Below are 18135 nucleotides of genomic sequence, written 5' to 3'. Positions count from 1 at the left end.
ACCTTAGTATTTGTGGAAATTTTAACGTAAAAGAGACTTTTAACTATCATAGGCAGAAGGGCACCATAGATGCCCAGCTCCATATCTACATTTTATGAAGATAACTTATTAATCATGGATGAGAGACTCCCTTTTGATATTATTTTATTACAAATACTGTTTTATTTATTTTAAACTATTTATTAACTGGATAATTTGTACACAGCATTGTCGTAGATAATAATCATGTCCACTGCAATAGTCCATTATCTATGCCCGTCGTATAAGTTGCCTTTTGTAAGCAAACAAACTTTCTGAATTGACAAACACATTTATCATTGCCACCTTGTATTGTGATTTACGTATTGCTGCTTTGGACTAACATGCTTACTGTAAATGAAAATGTTTGCCGAGTTAAAGCTATAGGTTATGTGGCCCTACTGACAGTCCCTGATCTCTGCTCGTCATACGAGGTAGGACAATCATTCTGAATGCAAAACACATTTTCTGGGCACACAGAAGTGTACATACAAGGATGTATCATTAATTCATGATTATTATTTTATGTTGTTTGGGTCATTTGTAAAAATGTTTTCTCTTCCTATCGACAACAACCCTTATCCCAGTGGCTACACTTACTCCAAATACTGTCATTATTTAAAACTATAAAAATGTGGAAGTTTTGCATGGGTCCCTAGTCATGGATAATTTTGTGTTACGATGTCACACACGGAATGACAGCTGTCTACTATCAACAGACGAATGGTCTCACGGAACACTTGAATAAGATTTTGGCAGATATCCTCTTGATGTACATTGCTGTCGAAGAGAGAGATTGGGATACAGTACTAGCCATTTGGGTCAAAATGACAATGGATACACTGTTTCTGTTTCAACCAGACAATACTCAGTATGGCTACATGAAACACCTCATCACCAGTATCACAGAAGCATGACAGCTGGCTTGCATACGTACCCTGTATGTCCTTTAGAATGACCTAGAGTGCTATAACAGCAAACCGTGACCAGTTAGATCAAGCCTGAGAGACTTGGTATGGATTTTTACACCTGTGCCAAAAATGGGACTACCAGAAAGGCCACTAAAATGCTAGTTTGGGCTGTATACTACCCTTCGTTGCTTGTTGGGTGTCACATATGAAGTCAAGGATTATGACCCTTCAGCAAGAACACGGAAGCACAGAGACATCATCATGTTCTTTGTAGAGGGTCTACATTTGACGCTGATAATAGTGAAGAGTATGTGACAACATGACTAGATTCCATAGTGTTGCCATATAGAGAGCCATTGACAAGATCTAGATCCATGGTGCTGTAATCAGCTCAAATGAAAACTTCTGAAACAGTGGATTGCTATTTCTCCAGCACAGGGAGCAATGCTGCAAGCTGTGCTGCATGCATGTTGGCATAATGGCTAGCATCGCTGACTGTTGTGCTGCAGGTTGCCAAAACCTGAACTCCAACAGTTGTTTATTACTTAGTATTTATCATTTCTGGAAGGTTCTTGAAAGTTTTTATTTTTGTAATGTTTGTATATTGTGGAATATTCAGTGTTTGTATGAGTATCAGTACTCTCTGTCCTGGAGCTCAGTTCTGTTCTTTTCTTGCTATACATTGGTGTTCATTATAAACGTGCTTTCAGTGCTAAGAGCTATACTTCCTTGATGACCATACTTTCAGACTTGGACTTCATTGTGATAATGATGTGGCAGTATAATCTGCATTTTTCTATTTTAAATGTGTACCAGACTTGCGAGAGAGAGTTATGCCGTGGAACTGTGCAATAAAATTATTTTGGTGTTGGTGTTACTTTTATGTAGCTGTTGTTTTGAATAAATGAAAAATATTTTTTTTTTCTTGTAAACCACATCATTATTAGAACCATAGTTTTAAAATCATTAAAATATGTAATAGTTCAAAATAACTCATGTTTCAAAAGTTTATTTGTAATGGGACCTAAATTATGTGTAGGTGGAGAGGTGGACATTTGAAGAGGAGGAGGAAGATCGTTATTTAGGCCGAGGGTCTCGCCAAAGAAAAGAAGTTGACTACAGTGACAGTTTGACAGAAAAAGAATGGCTGAAGGTAAGTGTCCTGCTTCTATTGCTTTTTAGGAGGGGGCCATTTTCAAAAGTGAGAAAATTTGGATTTTCAAAAATAAATAAACCTATTTAAAACGGGCTCTGAATTCTGTAGCATCTTTTTTGTTCCAGGCAATTGATGAAGGTGGGGAAGAATTTGAAGAAGAGGAAGAGGAAGAGGAGGAGAAGCTGAAAAAAAGGACACGTAAGAGACGAAGAAAAGTGGAAGAGGAAGAAGAGGAAGAGTCCATACCTATCCAGCCAAAGAAGCGTAAATCTTCATCTATGTCATGCGCTGTTGACCCACAGCTTAAACGACGGATGCGAAAACTTATGAATATTGTCATCAAATACACTGACAGGTAATTTCAAAATACAACTTCATTATGTGGTAGTAAAATTACAAAATACATCATAATATTCAGCTTAAAGCTGTACATATTATTTCAAAATAGGTTTTTTCCCTCTTATTTTGAGGAGAAAACATAGCAGTGCTGAGATTCTGAAATATGTTGTCACTGACTTTACTGTAGTCTGTTTAACAGTGACTGGAAGACATTACATGTGCCCTGCAAAATTGTGTGTACTACAAGTAACTGTGGGGCTAATGTTCACCAATCTAAGTCTATTTCTTAGATGTTCTGTATCCTGTGCCTATTTTATTTGAGGTTTAGAGTTCGAGACTGTTGATTTTTCATTATTGTCGCAACACGATAATTTACAGTGTGCAATGAATGCTACTGCAGAAGTCATAGTTCACTCCTAGTGAGATGGCACAGTGCTTAACACACTGGACTCACATTTGGGAGTTCGACAGATCAAATGCTGTTCAGCCATTGACATTTAGGTATTCTGTGATTTCCCTAAATTGCTAAAGGCAGATGCCTAGATGGTGGCTTTGGAAAGGGCACGGCCGATTTCCTTCACCATCCTTCCCCAATTCGAGCTAGTGTTCTGTCTCTAATAACCTCATTATTGACAGGATATTAAACTCTAATCTTCCCTCCTCCTTTCATATTTCACCACCAGGAGCTGATAATAAATACTTCTTTATTACAACCAGTTTCAGTCCTCAGACTATTATCAGGTCTCCTGTATACCAAAGGAGAATATAAATGAAATGCATTTTATACTTAGTTATTTATAAAATGCTTTACCATCAAATTTAACATGGACTATGCTGGCTAGACAGCTGGGCCAATTGACCTGCAGTGATGTGAGCAGTTGCACTTACGACATAAAGAGAGACCAGCAGAGAAACAATATAGCTTCAAATGTCATTTAATTTTTAAACAGAATGAAAAATATTCAGCAAAACTCCAACAATACCACACGCTACTTAGAGGCCCAGATGAAAAGCATGGCATGCTCTCATTTGTAGCTACCACAGTATTGTAATTAAAAACAAAGAGTGATGAAAATTCCTAACTTAAACACTGGGTCATTTTTTTCTGTGCAATATATTTGTGACGCAAAAGCCTATTGCAAGGATTTCACCGTATAGTTAAATATTGAAGCCACTGAAGGTATTACTTACAGTCAGTCATTTGGTAATCTCTCAATTTCTTCCATATCCAAATCTCAGAAATACATTTCGGCACTGGAACTGTCATCTGCTGCATTGGTGATGAATCAATCAACAACAGAATCCACTAAGCCAACTAAGCAATACATTTTCTCCTCTTCTTTTATGACATTCCATTCTTTACCGGCATTCAACAGTGATGTAAGACAAAGCTTTGTGTGTTAGCTCCAGTACATCTGACTGCTTAAATTTCTTGTGATTGCTCACGATAAATCCCTTAACTTGGCTCCAGATCAGTTCTGTTGGGTCCATGTTGCAATGGTATAGTGGCAACCATAAAAATGCAGCATTTGAATGGTGTGCTCAGTCCTGTGAAAATTATTGTTGTCCATGTTTCCACAACACTTGTCACTCTGGCTTGTGTGAAGACCGCATCTGTGGTCCAATAATGAGTATTTGATTCTTCATTTTTGTCCTAAAAGTGTTTTCTGAATTTAAACAATATTTATTAGCAATCGTTTACAGAATATAGATAACTAAGAACTTATATTTGCAAGGAAAACTGAAATTTTACGTGCACCATGCAATTAGAAATACGAAAATGTGCAATTTTAATTAAAATTGTGATTAAATATGTGTTAATTAGCACATATTTGATGAAGTTTACATTTAAAAGATGTAGGTATTCTAAACTGAATGAAAAAAGAACAACCAAAGCGAGATATAAACCTTAGTACAATGGATTAATACTGGTCACCATTTTACAACACTACCGATTCAGCTATGCATCCCTTATTCAAGTATACCTTGACTTAAGTAAATACAGTTTCTCAGAAAAGTTTAAAGATGAATATATCTGTAAACTTCTGAAAAATATTAAGAACAACTGGTTTCTTGCCACTTTTTAATGGCGTTCCACACGCATGTTCCACTACAGAGAAGGAAGCAGCATCAGACATTTTCACACCACGTATTAACAGTGCAACAGTCAAAGTACAAAAGTAGAGGACTGCAACTGTACACGATATTTGAAATAATAGTTACAAGCTAAAATATGATTAAGAAAAAGTTTATGGCTGCTATACATTAGAATATCTTAAAGTTTCATTTACCATAACATAGTAATAAGATATCTAATATAGGAGTAGGGCCTACTTCCAAGAGCGTAACTCCAGTGTACCTGTACTATGGTTGCTGACCAATCATCATGTTTTTGTTTGTTTGCATCAGGTTTATTCTTATGATAAACAAGGTATACGAAACCTGATAATCTCAAGCTAATACAACATATCATGAAGAGCAATATTATACTGTTGCTAACTGTCAGTACAAGAAATACACCAAACATAAAAGAAATAAAATAAAGTCTGGTTTACAGTTGTGTTACACCAGCAATATTATGGACACCGTTATGTTTCTTGTGGAATTCTTTCAACATTTAAGCTGAGATATAGAAATATGCAAAAACAAAGTCTCTATAACACGATGTTAAGGGTGGAATAAATGATTCTAAATAAGTTTGAAAGAAACCAATTTCATTAACTAGAACTTCTCTACTGGCATTTTCAACAAAGTATATCACAAACAAAACAAAATATTGACCATTATTTATTATTTTTGGTTTGCTGAAGCTATAATAACATTTAAATCTGACACAAAATGTTGACCCACAGACAGTGTCCAACAGTTTTGTACGTTTTTGTCACTGAGATTTACACATAATCATGACTTATTTAATTTCATTATTGGGGAAAAAACCTTCACACACACACACACACACACACACACACACACACACACACACGTTGATTTGAACATTAATATCACTTTTGCAGCGTCATTCCTCTTCCCGAGGAAAACCTTTGCAGGAGTTCTGGACAGTTTTAATGCAAAGGAATTTGTCTTTCAATCAAGAATTACACTGCAGATTGATCAGTTCTATCTGCAAATGTGCATGGACACTTTCAACTGAAACAGCAAAAAATCTCAAACACGTACGTGAGGTTGAAAATGTCCTGAAATTGCTTTGAAAACTGTTCCTGTACTTCTTCAAAGTTCATAGTTTCCTTAAGAGAAATGGGTGATGTAGTTGTCAGAAGTTGTGCCTTCCAGAATTTGATTTTCTTTGCAACTTTTTACTGAGACTGTTCAAATGTGCAGTCAAGTCTACTAAAAATGTGAAGCCTGCAGTCCAATCTGGAACTTCTGATTTTGCTACCTGCTTTCCTTTTTCCTTCATAAACTGCACAATATCGGGTCTTAAATTGTAAAATAATTCCAGGCTGGCCCTTCGATTTAACCACCAAACTTCACAGTAGCAAATAACGTCCCCATACCTTACGTTCACTTTGATCAAAAACTGGTGAAACTGGTGGTGTAATAACCAATGTGACTTCAGAAAATTTGCTATTCAGACTACTAATTTCATGAAATGTGCCATACCTGCAAATTTAGCACAAAATGTTTCTTGATATACAAAACAAATGAATCTGGTACAAATCATCTGTTGAGCATTGTAGGTTTTTTTTTTTCCACAGCAATGTCGCAAGCCTAGTTTGCACTCCATCATTGCTGGTGCACTGTAGGTGGTAACTGAGACTAATATGTTCCAGTTCAGGCCAGTCGCTTTAATTGCCTCTTTAATAGTTTTCAGCTAGTCAATCCTTCTTATTGTCTCTCTCAGTGGCACCAGGTCTAACAGTTCCTCTGTCAAGTGTGAATTGCTATTGCCTCCACTAACATAATTCACAAGCTGTGCTGTATCTGAAATGGAGAACTCAATGAACTTGTTGCCATTGTCATTTAACTGCCTGTGGACATGTGCTGCCATGACAGCTGATGACGAGTTACTGTTTTTTGTGAAACACTAATTCCACAAAACTTCTGTACATCCCAAAGAGTTCCACTGCCTGAGTAATATATTCTTTCATCAACTTGCTGTCACTGAAAGGTTTATTTGATCTGGCAATCTTGAGTGCTATTTTGTAGTTTGCTTTTAATGACATTGGTTGCCAGCTAAAAATAAGGAACAGTGGATGGACTGTAAATAAATTAGATTTCTACAAGCAAATATACACAAATACAAACAGAAGAAATATAGTGGTTTGCATGGCTTGCCCATGTTGTGATTGGCTCACTGTGCAGCACAGCACCTTTTAGATCCAACAATGTGTTTGTTCTTTCATCACCAAAGTAAAAACAATGCACTCAGCGTACCTCAGTTCGGATTCCAGAAGGGTTGCTCAACTGAGAATGCTATTTATACATTCACCCATCAAATAGTACAAACGTTAAAAAAAAGAAATATCACCAGTCCAAATTTTTGTAATCTTTCCAAGACAACTGACTGTGTAGATTATGTTGCCCTCTTAGGGAAACACAAGTTTTATGAAACTGACAGTTTTATACACAACTATTTTGAACCATACTTAACAAATAGAATGCAAAAAGTTGTGCTGAATAATTCAAATAATGTTGGAAGGGTAGAAAATTTTAATGGCGGGGGGAAAAAAAAATTATATCGTAAATGTTCCACAGGGTTCAATTTTGGTGCACTTCCATACCTTACACACGTGAATAACCTTCCATGTCACATTCAACAAGCAGAATTGGTACTCTTTGCAGATGTGCTAATGTTTTAATAAATCCTATTAGAGAGAAAACAACAGAAGAGAATATAATTGATATTTTCCAAAGAATTATTAGGTGGTTCTCAGGAAATGGGCTCACACTCAATTTTGAAAAAGACATATATTCAGTTCTGTAAATATTCATACCAACAATTGATGTAGCACATGAGCTGGAGTCACAAAATAGGGTAGAATTATCCAAATTTTTGACGAAAACTTGAAGTGAAGAAGCGTGTTACTGAGCTTATCAAACACTTAAGTTCAGCTACTTCTGATGTTTGTATAATTGCTAATCTTGTAAACAAATGGATTAACCTTCTGATGTATTTTTCGTATCTTCTTTTCAACAATGTCTACTGAAATAATTTTCTTGGGTAGCTCACCACTGAGAAAGAAAGTATTGATTGTGCATTAAGAATAATTTGTGGTGTTCACACATGGACGTCATGTAGGTACCTCTTCAAAGAGCTACATATCAGAACACATATATACACTGATGAAATTCATCATAAATAATCTATCACAATTTAAGGAGAATAGTGAGGTCCATACCTACAACACTTATAGCTGGAGTCACAAATGGTGGTGGTTGAGCTTAGGCTTGTTCTGCACCCCAACCTCACACATTCCCTGACAGCTAATGAGCATTTAATAGTGTTCTGAGTGCTCTGCTGTGAATGTCATTGCCAATGTGAGATTAGATGTGTTCATAGTGATTTATTTCATGGATTATTATCCCATTTGTTGTGAGCTATCATCATTGGTACTCGTGGTAAGCGACAAATTCTACATAGGCAAGTGAGAGACAGAATTTGCAGGATAGACACTTTTTTTTAAGCCGAAAGCATGTGTATTCAGATATCACAGCTCTCACTTGGGGCCAGTAACAATAAAATCCCTATCCGTACTGTGATCTGAGTGAACTATCGTTGTTCGTGAATCAAACTGTAGAGGGAAAAACAACCTTTGTTACCCATTATTAAAGCTGTCACAGGCTCAGAAAGAAGTTCAATATGCAGCAATAAAAACCTTTGATCATTTGACTAATAACATAAAATATCTGATATACAGTAAAAAAATTTCTGTTTGAAAATGGTAGCCTGTATTTTATTTTAAAAAATAAAAAATAAAAATAAAAGTTTTAAGTGTAGTTGCATGAGTAGCACAAAAAAATAATATATCTCTGAATGTTAACTAAACATAAATAAATATACTCTAAACTGACTCCTTCCACAACTTTTGATAAAAGAATCATTCAAATTATCTGTGAAACATGTAACTAACTCACTAGACAGCCTCTTTTTGAGTGTATATTTCACTGCAACAGCCACTGTACTTTCAAAGTTCCTTGAAACAACTAGAAAATAATATGGAAAAACAGAGTTGGCAGTATGATTCTGCCAAACAGAATAAAGTCATATCAATCGAAAATTACCATACCGTATGCTGGGAAAAACAGCATTGCATCACAGTGTCACATAATATGTTGCGCTACACTGAGATGGACCCAATAAAGCTGAGGCATGCGAGATAGTGCCGAGGTAGGCTGAGCCCCATCCCACAGGTGTGCAGCACCTTGTCCACACATGCAGTTTTGCACACCATGGCCAACCCTGCTCTAATGGAATAATCTCTACTGTATTAATTAGTGTTGGGGATGAAAAATATAGCCAGCTTGGGTGTTCTCTAAGACTTGTCTATTGGTAAACAATTGTTTGCCATGTCTTCCTTCCTCAATTTGATTGTCTCGTCTGCCAGCCTATGCCCCACTGTGAGTTTGCTATTGCATTGCAGCTGCTGGAGTACTGCAGACAAGACCTGAGATACTAGATTTGTGGGACAGCCGACTGAAGTTATTTGTATTTGAACAATGTAGTTCCAAGCCGTTCATTAACAGCAGTTAATTCTTGCTCTTCTACAATGTAAAGGACAGTTTGTATCTTTTTTTTCCCTCCTGGTACAAAATTAGTAGTTAACACATGGAGATTTACAGGGATTAAAGCTAACTAATGTCAGATCCCTTAATCGGGCAGGTAGGTTAGAAAATTTAAAAAGGGAAATGGATAGGTTAAAGTTAGATATAGTGGGAATTAGTGAAGTTCGGTGGCAGGAGGAACAAGACTTTTGGTCAGGTGACTACAGGGTTATAAACACAAAATCAAATAGGGGTAATGCAGGAGTAGGTTTAATAATGAATAGGAAAATAGGAATGCGGGTAAGCTACTACAAACAGCATAGTGAACGCATTATTGTGGCCAAGATAGATACGAAGCCCGCACCTACTACAGAAGTACAAGTTTATATGCCAACTAGCTCTGCAGCTGATGAAGAAATTGAAGAAATGTATGATCAAATAAAAGAAATTATTCAGATAGTGAAGGGTGACGAAAATTTAATAGTCATGGGTGACTGGAATTCGGTAGTAGGAAAAGGGAGAGAAGGAAACATAGTAGGTGAATATGGACTGGGGTAAAGAAATGAAAGAGGAAGCCGCCTGGTAGAATTGAGGAAGCCGCCTGGTAGAATTTTGCACAGAGCACAACTTAATCATAGCTAACACTTGGTTAAAGAACCATAAAAGAAGGCTGTATACATGGAAGAAGCCTGGAGATACTGACAGGTTTCAGATAGATTATATAATGGTAAGACAGAGATTTAGGAACCAGGTTTTAAATTGTAAGACATTTCCAGGGGCAGATGTGGACTCTGACCACAATCTATTGGTTATGACCTGTAGATTAAAACTGAAGAAACTGCAAAAATGTGGGAAATTAAGGAGATGGGACCTGGATAAACTGAAAGAACCAGAGGTTGTACAGAGTTTCAGGGAGAGCATAAGGGAACAATTGACAGGAATGGGGGAAAGAAATACAGTAGAAGAAGAATGGGTAGCTCTGAGGGATGAAGTAGTGAAGGCAGCAGAGGATAAAGTAGGTAAAAAGACGAGGGCTGCTAGAAATCCTTGGGTAACAGAAGAAATATTGAATTTAATTGATGAAAGGAGAAAATATAAAAATGCAGTAAATGAAGCAGGCAAAAAGGAATACAGACGTCCCAAAAATGAGATCGACAGGAAGTGCAAAATAGCTAAGCAGGGATGGCTAGAGGACAAATGTAAGGATGTAGAGGCTTATCTCACTAGGGGTAAGATAGATACTGCCTACAGGAAAATTAAAGAGACCTTTGGAGATAAAAGAACCACTTGTATGAACATCAAGAGCTCAGATGGAAACCCAGTTCTAAGCGAAGAAGGGAAAGCAGAAAGGTGGAAGGAGTATATAGAGGGTCTATACAAGGGTGATGTACTTGAGGACAATATTATGGAAATGGAAGAGGATGTAGATGAAGATGAAATGGGAGATACGATACTGCGTGAAGAGTTTGACAGAGCACTGAAAGACCTGAGTCGAAACAAGGCCCCGGGAGTAGACAACATTCCATTAGAACTACTGACGGCCTTGAGAGAGCCAGTCCTGACAAAACTCTACCATCTGGTGAGCAAGATGTATGAGACAGGCGAAATACCCTTAAACTTCAAGACGAATATAATAATTCCAATCCCAAAGAAAGCAGGTGTTGACAGATGTGAAAATTACCGAACTATCAGTTTAATAAGTCACAGCTGCAAAATACTAACGTGGATTCTTTACAGACGAATGGAAATACTAGTAGAAGCCGACCTCTGGGAAGATCAGTTTGGATTCCGTAGAAATGTTGGAACACTTGAGGCAATACTGTCCCTACGACTTATCTTAGAAGCTAGATTAAGGAAGGGCAAACCTACATTTCTAGCATTTGTAGACTTAGAGAAAGCTTTTGACAATGTTGATTGGAATACTCTCTTTCAAATTCTGAAGGTAGCAGGGGTAAAATACAGGGAACAAAAGGCTATTTACAATTTCTACAGAAACCAGATGGCAGTTATAAGAGTCGAGGGACATGAAAGGAAAGCAGTGGTTGGCAAGGGAGTAAGACAGGGTTGTAGTCTCTCCCCAATGTTATTCAATCTGTATATTGAGCAAGCAGTGAAGGAAACAAAAGAAAAATTCGGAGTAGGTATTAAAATCCATGGAGAAGAAATAAAGATGTTGAGGTTCGCCGATGACATTGTAATTCTGTCAGAGACAGCAAAGGACTTGGAAAAGCAGTTGAATGGAATGGACAGTGTCTTGAAAGGAGGAAATAAGATGAACATCAACAAAAGCAAAACGAGGATAATGGAATGTAGTTGAATTAAGTCGGGTGATGATGAGGGAATTAGATTAGGAAATAAGACACTTAAAGTAGTAAAGGAGTTTTGCTATTTGGGGAGCAAAATAACTGATGATGGTTGAAGTAGAGAGGATATAAAATGTAGACTGGCAATGGCAAGGGAAGCGTTTCTGAAGAAGAGAAATTTGTTAATATTGAGAAGAAGAGAAATTTGTTAATATCGAGTATAGATTTAAGTGTCTGGAAGTCATTTCTGAAAGTATTTGTATGGAGTGTAGCCATGTATGGAAGTGAAACATGGACGATAACTAGTTTGGACAAGAAGAGAATAGAAGCTTTCGAAATGTGGTGCTACAGAAGAATGCTGAAGATTAGATGGGTAGATCACATAACTAATGAGGAAGTATTGAATAGGATTGGAGAGAAGAGAAGTTTGTGGCACAACTTGACCAGAAGAAGGAATCGGTTGGTAGGACATGTTCTGAGGCATCAAGGGATCACCAATTTAGTATTAGAGGGCAGCGTGGAGGGTAAAAATCGTAGAGGGAGACCAAGAGATGACTACACTAAGCAGATTCAAAAGGATGTAGGTTGCAGTAGGTACTGGGAGATGAAGAAGCTTGCACAAGATAGAGTAGCATGGAGACCTGCATCAAACCAGTCTCAGGACTGAAGACCACAACAACAACAACAACAACAACAACAATGTGACCTGCAAGTTTATGAACCACAGCAGCTGATAAATGTGCCTTTGATTATGTATTGCATTTATGTATATTATGTATTGTCTCTAGTAGTTTGAGCTGAACCAGAGTAGTGCTTCTGGCAGTATTGAGCTACACTATTAAAATATTGATTGCTTGATTTTAGCACACTGTGCACCAAATAAGCTGATCTAAGGTAAGATAAAATGTAAACAAAATTGAACCACTGCAGCTATGCTGCCTGTAAAGGCAGCTAAATAGGATGCATTGATACAACACGTTTCTATGAGGAATTAAATGAGAGTGAATTAAATAACAAAGCTTATCAGTCTGAAGTAAGATTTTCGCTTCAGCTACAGAATCAAAATAAATTTCTTTGTATAAGTGGAAGCTAGAGAAGAAATTAAGTATCGCCTACTAACAATATTGCTCAGCCAGAACATTATAAAATTCTATTTCAAGTTTTCATCTTATTTGTTTCATCCATATTTATTGTAAGAAAGTTGTTTTACTTTTAATTATCATTTATGCTTTCTAAAGTGAGTTGTTCTGTTAAAATTATGCCCCTTTTCATAGGAGATTATGTATCTTTTCGTAAAAAGTTTCAGATATTTTCCATTAATTGTTGAGAAAATAATTGTGTGTTATATTGTAATAAGGGCTAACTTCTTTCCTTACCCATGGCTATTGGAATATTGGAATTACAAACTACCTATAGGAAGAAGTACATTGACTGTGATACCAGTTCGGTTATTTTTGAATGGTTTTCTCAGTTAACCTAAACTGATACTTCTGTTTCCACACATCAAACACAAGTTCACACAGCAGCCAGTCATGTAGCTGTAGCTGAGCGGTTCTAGGCGCTTCAGTCCAGAACCGTGCTGCTGCTACAGTCGCAGGTTCGAATCCTGCCGCGGGCATGGATGTATATGATGTCCTTAGGTTAGTTAGGTTTAAGTAGTTCTAAGTCTATGGGACTGATCGCCTCAGATGTTAAGTCCCATAGTGCTTAGAGCCATTTGAACCATTTTTTATTGATGAATACGTATGACAATTCTTAAGAGTCCCTAGAAATACAATAAAATCTTTTATTGATGCCTGATTATCATTTTTCAGTGATGGCCGTGTGCTCAGTGATCCATTCATGAAACTTCCTTCACGGCGAGAATTGCCCGATTATTATGAAATAATCAAGAAACCTTTGGATATCAAGAAAATTCTTCAGAGAATCGATGAAAATAAGGTAATGGATTTGCTGATGCTACTTGCATGTCAGAAGTAAATATCTGTTTTAAAAACAAAAAGTTATTCCTTTTTTTTAGAAATTGAGGGAGAACTCCAGATATTAGACTAAAAACTAATTATTTTCACAATTTAAACTATTCACATGTATCAGTGCTTATCTCATAAATGTAGATGCAGATTAAACTGGACCATTGCCTTCACAGGCAGTCCTGAGCCACTTATCACACTTCATGGACTTACTTAAAGCTCCAGTTTTCCAGTACGTATCTTGCGATTTTCCAAACTATTGCTTGTCTAATCTGTAATAGAACACTACTACCAAATGTGGTGAAAAATGGTTGGGGCTTGGAAAGCAACAGAATCGTAGCAGAAGATTGAAGTTTGGACTCAATCTGTGACATGTGCTCAAATGACTCACAGTAGAGCTTTGCCAGCAGAAAGCAAAGATTGAGGTTCAAGTCCTGGGTCTGCACCTTATAATAATCTGAAACGTAATTAAATTGCCCAGTGCTGTATCTGGGCAGAATACAAGCTGCAAATCTGTGCCTTTCTCATTGCCATATGGATCATTACAGTTTAAGACTTGTGATACACTATTTCCACTGTGCTACATCTGCACATTTTAGCACAAACTCTACTGCAGGTTTAAAATTAAAATTTGGAATGAGGGGTGTATCTCATTTTCTGACACAAGTTGTTACTCGTAAATAATTTAGGAGGAAAGGAGACCATCACCAAATAGAAGTGTTGAATCTGTGCCCATACATATTATGGACTGGATGCACAATGTTGTGATTAAAGTTCGACAGATGGACTGGGTGGGTAGAGGGAGGGAGATTTGGGAGGCAGGAAGGGGGGTGGGGGGTAGCTATTGGCTTGAAGGGGGCAGCTGATGTTGCTGGCTAGGAATGTGGGAGTGAGGGGTGGAGGTGTATGCACTAGGCACGTGATGTGTGAGTGCAAGAGCCAGTGGAGAACAGCGTATGATGAAGGTGATGTGGAGATGTGAATTGGGAGGGAATGATAGGACAGAGGAAGGAAAAACTGTTGGGAGGGTGTGGGACAGTGGATTACGAGCGATTGAAGCCAGGAGCATTACAGAAGCAAAGAATATGTTGCAAGGATAATTCCCATCTGCATGGTTCAGAAAAGCTAGTGGTGAATGGAAGGACCCAGATGACCGGAGTTGTAAAGCATCCATTGAAATTGAGCATTTTGTGCTGAGCTACATGTTTTGCCCTAGGTGGTCAACTTTGTTTTAGGCCACAGTTTGACAGTGAACATTCATTCTGGTGGACAGCTAGTTGATTGTCATTTTGACACAAAAAGGTGTGTAATGATTGCAGCAAAGATGGCAATGTGATATGTATGTTTTCATAGGTGGCCCTGTCTCTCAGTAGTTAGGATAAGCCTGTGACTGGACTGGAGTATGAAGTGCCGAATGGGAAGATTGGCAGGTCATAGGAGTGGCATAGGGGTGATCCAGGATGTTGTGTACGTTGGGTGGGAGATGGAATATCACTTCCAGAGGGGTGGGAAGAATCTGGAGTAGGAGGTCCCTCATTTCAGGGCATGATGATAGATAATGACAACCCTGGGGAAGAACATGTTTCAGTTGTTCCAGACCAAGGTAAAATTGTGTGACAAGGAGGCAGTCCCTTTGTACCAGATTCTTGGGTGTGTTGGAGGATTAGGGGTGTGTGAGGATATGGCATGGGAAATCCCTAATCCTTGCACCATGCCCAAGTATCAGCTACAAAAGAGTGCCCCCATCATCACCCATTATCACTGTGAACTGGAACAATTGAAATCTGTCCTTCACCAGGCCTGTGATTACCTGTTGCTGTGCTCTGAAATGAGGGACATCCTACTTAACATATTAGTCCATCCCTATGCTACTCCCACTCCCAAACCCTTGCCACAGGGATCGTATCCCTGCAGAAGAGCAATGCAAAATTGCCCAATCCACCTACCCAGCACAGTTATAAAGTTGATCACTCAGTGAATGAAATTGTTATATTAAAGTGTAATCTGTAGTTTTTATGTACTAGCTTATGTGTATTGTTCTTAATGAAGACATTCCAGCTACATGTAACTAGAGGATGTAGGTTGTTCCCTAAGAGGATTTTAAACAGTTTATGTTTATCATCTATAATTGCAGATATTAGGAGACACTTTTTGAATCTGGCACTTTCAGGCTATGGTCCTACTTTTATATTTATTCTCTGCAATCTCTATTTCAATGAGGGGTGGGGATAATTTTTTGTTGCAGTCGTGAATGAAGTGTAGGTCTAACAACTGCATAAGCATGAATTTCTGTGATTTTCCTCTTGTGGTCATTTTTCAAGGTACATGTGCAAGGAAGTAACATGTTGCATTGTATGTATCACCACCTGTGATTGTGTAATACATTGGTTTCACATCTAATAGCACTTAGAAAATCTTAAGTTCTGAGTCAACATGCCGTATAAATACTGCAAGCTGTGCATTGTCTGTTACATCTGTGATTTATCAAGTAATAGTTAGTAAACAATAAAAGTCTGACCTTTCTGCTTCCGTTGATTTTCAAGATCTACAACCATGTCATACATCTAAAGAGAAACTGTTTGCTTGGAGAGGCAAGCTAATTCAAACTGCTGTACCTCTCATATGATTAAGCACTGTGTGCTGGTGAGCAAACATGATTTGAACAAGTGGAGCATTGAGAACAGCATGCCACTTGTTGCAATGGTATGCACAACTTTGTAGTTTGCTCTTAGCAATGCCACATTACTTGAATGTTTCTCCTCGCCAGAAATCTAAAATTAATTGCATTTATCTCACGTGGTAATCAAAATTAATAACTATGAAGGACACACAATGCTCTGCATATGAATTTTCTCACCTGAAATTCCTGTACTTTGCCCTTCAGTGTGGCAATGAGTTACTTTCATGCATCACTGATCAGCTCATCATAGTGCATTCTGTATTATGCACCTTATGGTACATGAGACACTAAGGAAACCTGTTTTTTCGTCATTATTATTTGATACTCATGACACACCATTTATAGTATGCTAAATTTATCTGAAAATGTTCTGCTTATTGATAAATAGGGACATAATGCATTTTTCTATCTGTGTGAGTGAGTGTGCTACACATATGAAGGTTTGGTGTCACCATTCCTTCATTCCATTTCAGAATAGGTGGTGTAACGATTTACCTGTTGCATACATTTTAGGTAATTCCTTAAGTCATTTTTAATATTTTAACATTAGTTTTTAATATTTTAACATTAGTTTTACACTGTGTGTGTGGGGGGGGGGGGGGGAGGGGGAGAGGGAGAGAGAGAGAGAGAGAGAGAGAGAGAGAGAGAGAGAGAGAGAGAGAGAGAGAGAGGAGGAGAGGGGGGGGGGGGGGGAAATTGGGAGAAGACCAATGCTGCACTTGGAATGCACCAAAATTAGTGGCATGTTTCTGTGAGATATTGTTATAGACATATTTAATTATTTGCTGATATCTATTGTAACCTTTTGTTCAATATACTGATTTCAGTTTAGTGACTTTGATGAACTGGAAAAAGAGTTTATGACATTATGTAAGAATGCGCAAACATACAATGAAGAAGCATCTTTGATTCATGAGGATTCGATAGTTCTACAATCAGTATTTACAAATGCAAGGCAGAGACTAGAACATGAAGGTGAATCTGAAGAAGAGGAAAGAGCACGAGGTACTTGTAGTGGTAATAATAACAATAATAATAATAATAATAAAACTAGAGCTATGTGAGAACTAATTTTGCCCTTTATTTATAGGATGTTTATAATCAGCCACTCTTCTGCAGTCTGTGAGCATTCTCCAATTACTTTACTTTACATTGTTTCCCTGTTTGAAGAACAAGCTTGTTCCCATTTTGTTTGTTGTGTTTAATTTGAAGAGAGACTTTACAGTGTTATACATATGTTAATCTATAGTTTATTCATATTGGGAAACTGAACTACACTAAGAGCAATATTTGTTTACTTTCTAGAAGTTCCTGAGGAAGAAGTAATATCCGATGCAGATTCGTCTGTTAAAATGAAGATAAAGCTGAAGAATACTACTCGCAAAACTGAAGTTCAGGCTCGAACATCAGGTAGAAGAAAACGTAGTTCACGTAAGTATGTGAGTGATGAAGAAGAAGAAGAAGAAGTGTCGTCTGTTTAAATGTGGAATCTTTAGCCTTTATGTTGTAGCTCATTTATGGATGTTCATCACAGTTCCAAGTACTGCATGTAAGAATATTTGTTTGCCATCCCAGTTATTTTTAGATAGTGTATGGCAGTAATGTCACCCAGTATTATAAAAAGTGGAAACTTATAATGCCAGATATTGCTTTGTGAACCTTTCTGTCTTTTGTAAAATTATTTACATTAAAAGGCTTACATTCTTATTGAGTTTTGTTCTTTTTGGTTAAAACTTTGATTTGTGAAAATTTATTTGCAGTTAATAAAAACTGCATTGGCTTCATAGCAGATTTTAATTTGCATCATTTTTGGTTGTATAACTTGAATACCAATCAAAAAATAAATTTTTGTGCTGTATATTAGTCTTGCAACTGTTCTTTCTTATGTTTTAATTGCATTTGTTGTTATGGTTCTTCATTCTCTGCTTATTTAAAAGATTGCTTTTGTTTTGGAAGTAATTATAACAAAAGAAAATAATTTTATGCCTAATGTAGTTGTGTGAAATAATACTATGTAAATTCGTTGGCATAGTGA

General features: G+C 37.2%; 1 protein-coding gene across 1 annotated transcript in view; it reads left to right on the top strand.

The window, feature by feature from the left end:
- The window catches only part of LOC126293260 (transcription activator BRG1-like), a 50687-nt gene extending 32880 nt beyond the window's left edge, over positions 1–17807 (top strand). The window contains exons 5-9 of the mRNA XM_049986376.1: positions 1969–2082; positions 2211–2440; positions 13265–13391; positions 16928–17105; positions 17406–17807. Of these exons, the coding sequence (XP_049842333.1) occupies positions 1969–2082; positions 2211–2440; positions 13265–13391; positions 16928–17105; positions 17406–17581 (825 nt within the window). The 3' untranslated portion in view covers positions 17582–17807. The remainder of the gene's footprint in view (positions 1–1968; positions 2083–2210; positions 2441–13264; positions 13392–16927; positions 17106–17405) is intronic.
- Positions 17808–18135: the final 328 nt, after the last annotated feature.

Source organism: Schistocerca gregaria, chromosome 10 (assembly GCF_023897955.1).
Source record: "Schistocerca gregaria isolate iqSchGreg1 chromosome 10, iqSchGreg1.2, whole genome shotgun sequence".
Classification (NCBI taxonomy): domain Eukaryota; kingdom Metazoa; phylum Arthropoda; class Insecta; order Orthoptera; family Acrididae; genus Schistocerca; species Schistocerca gregaria.
This window is presented reverse-complemented; position numbering and strand designations above follow the sequence as displayed.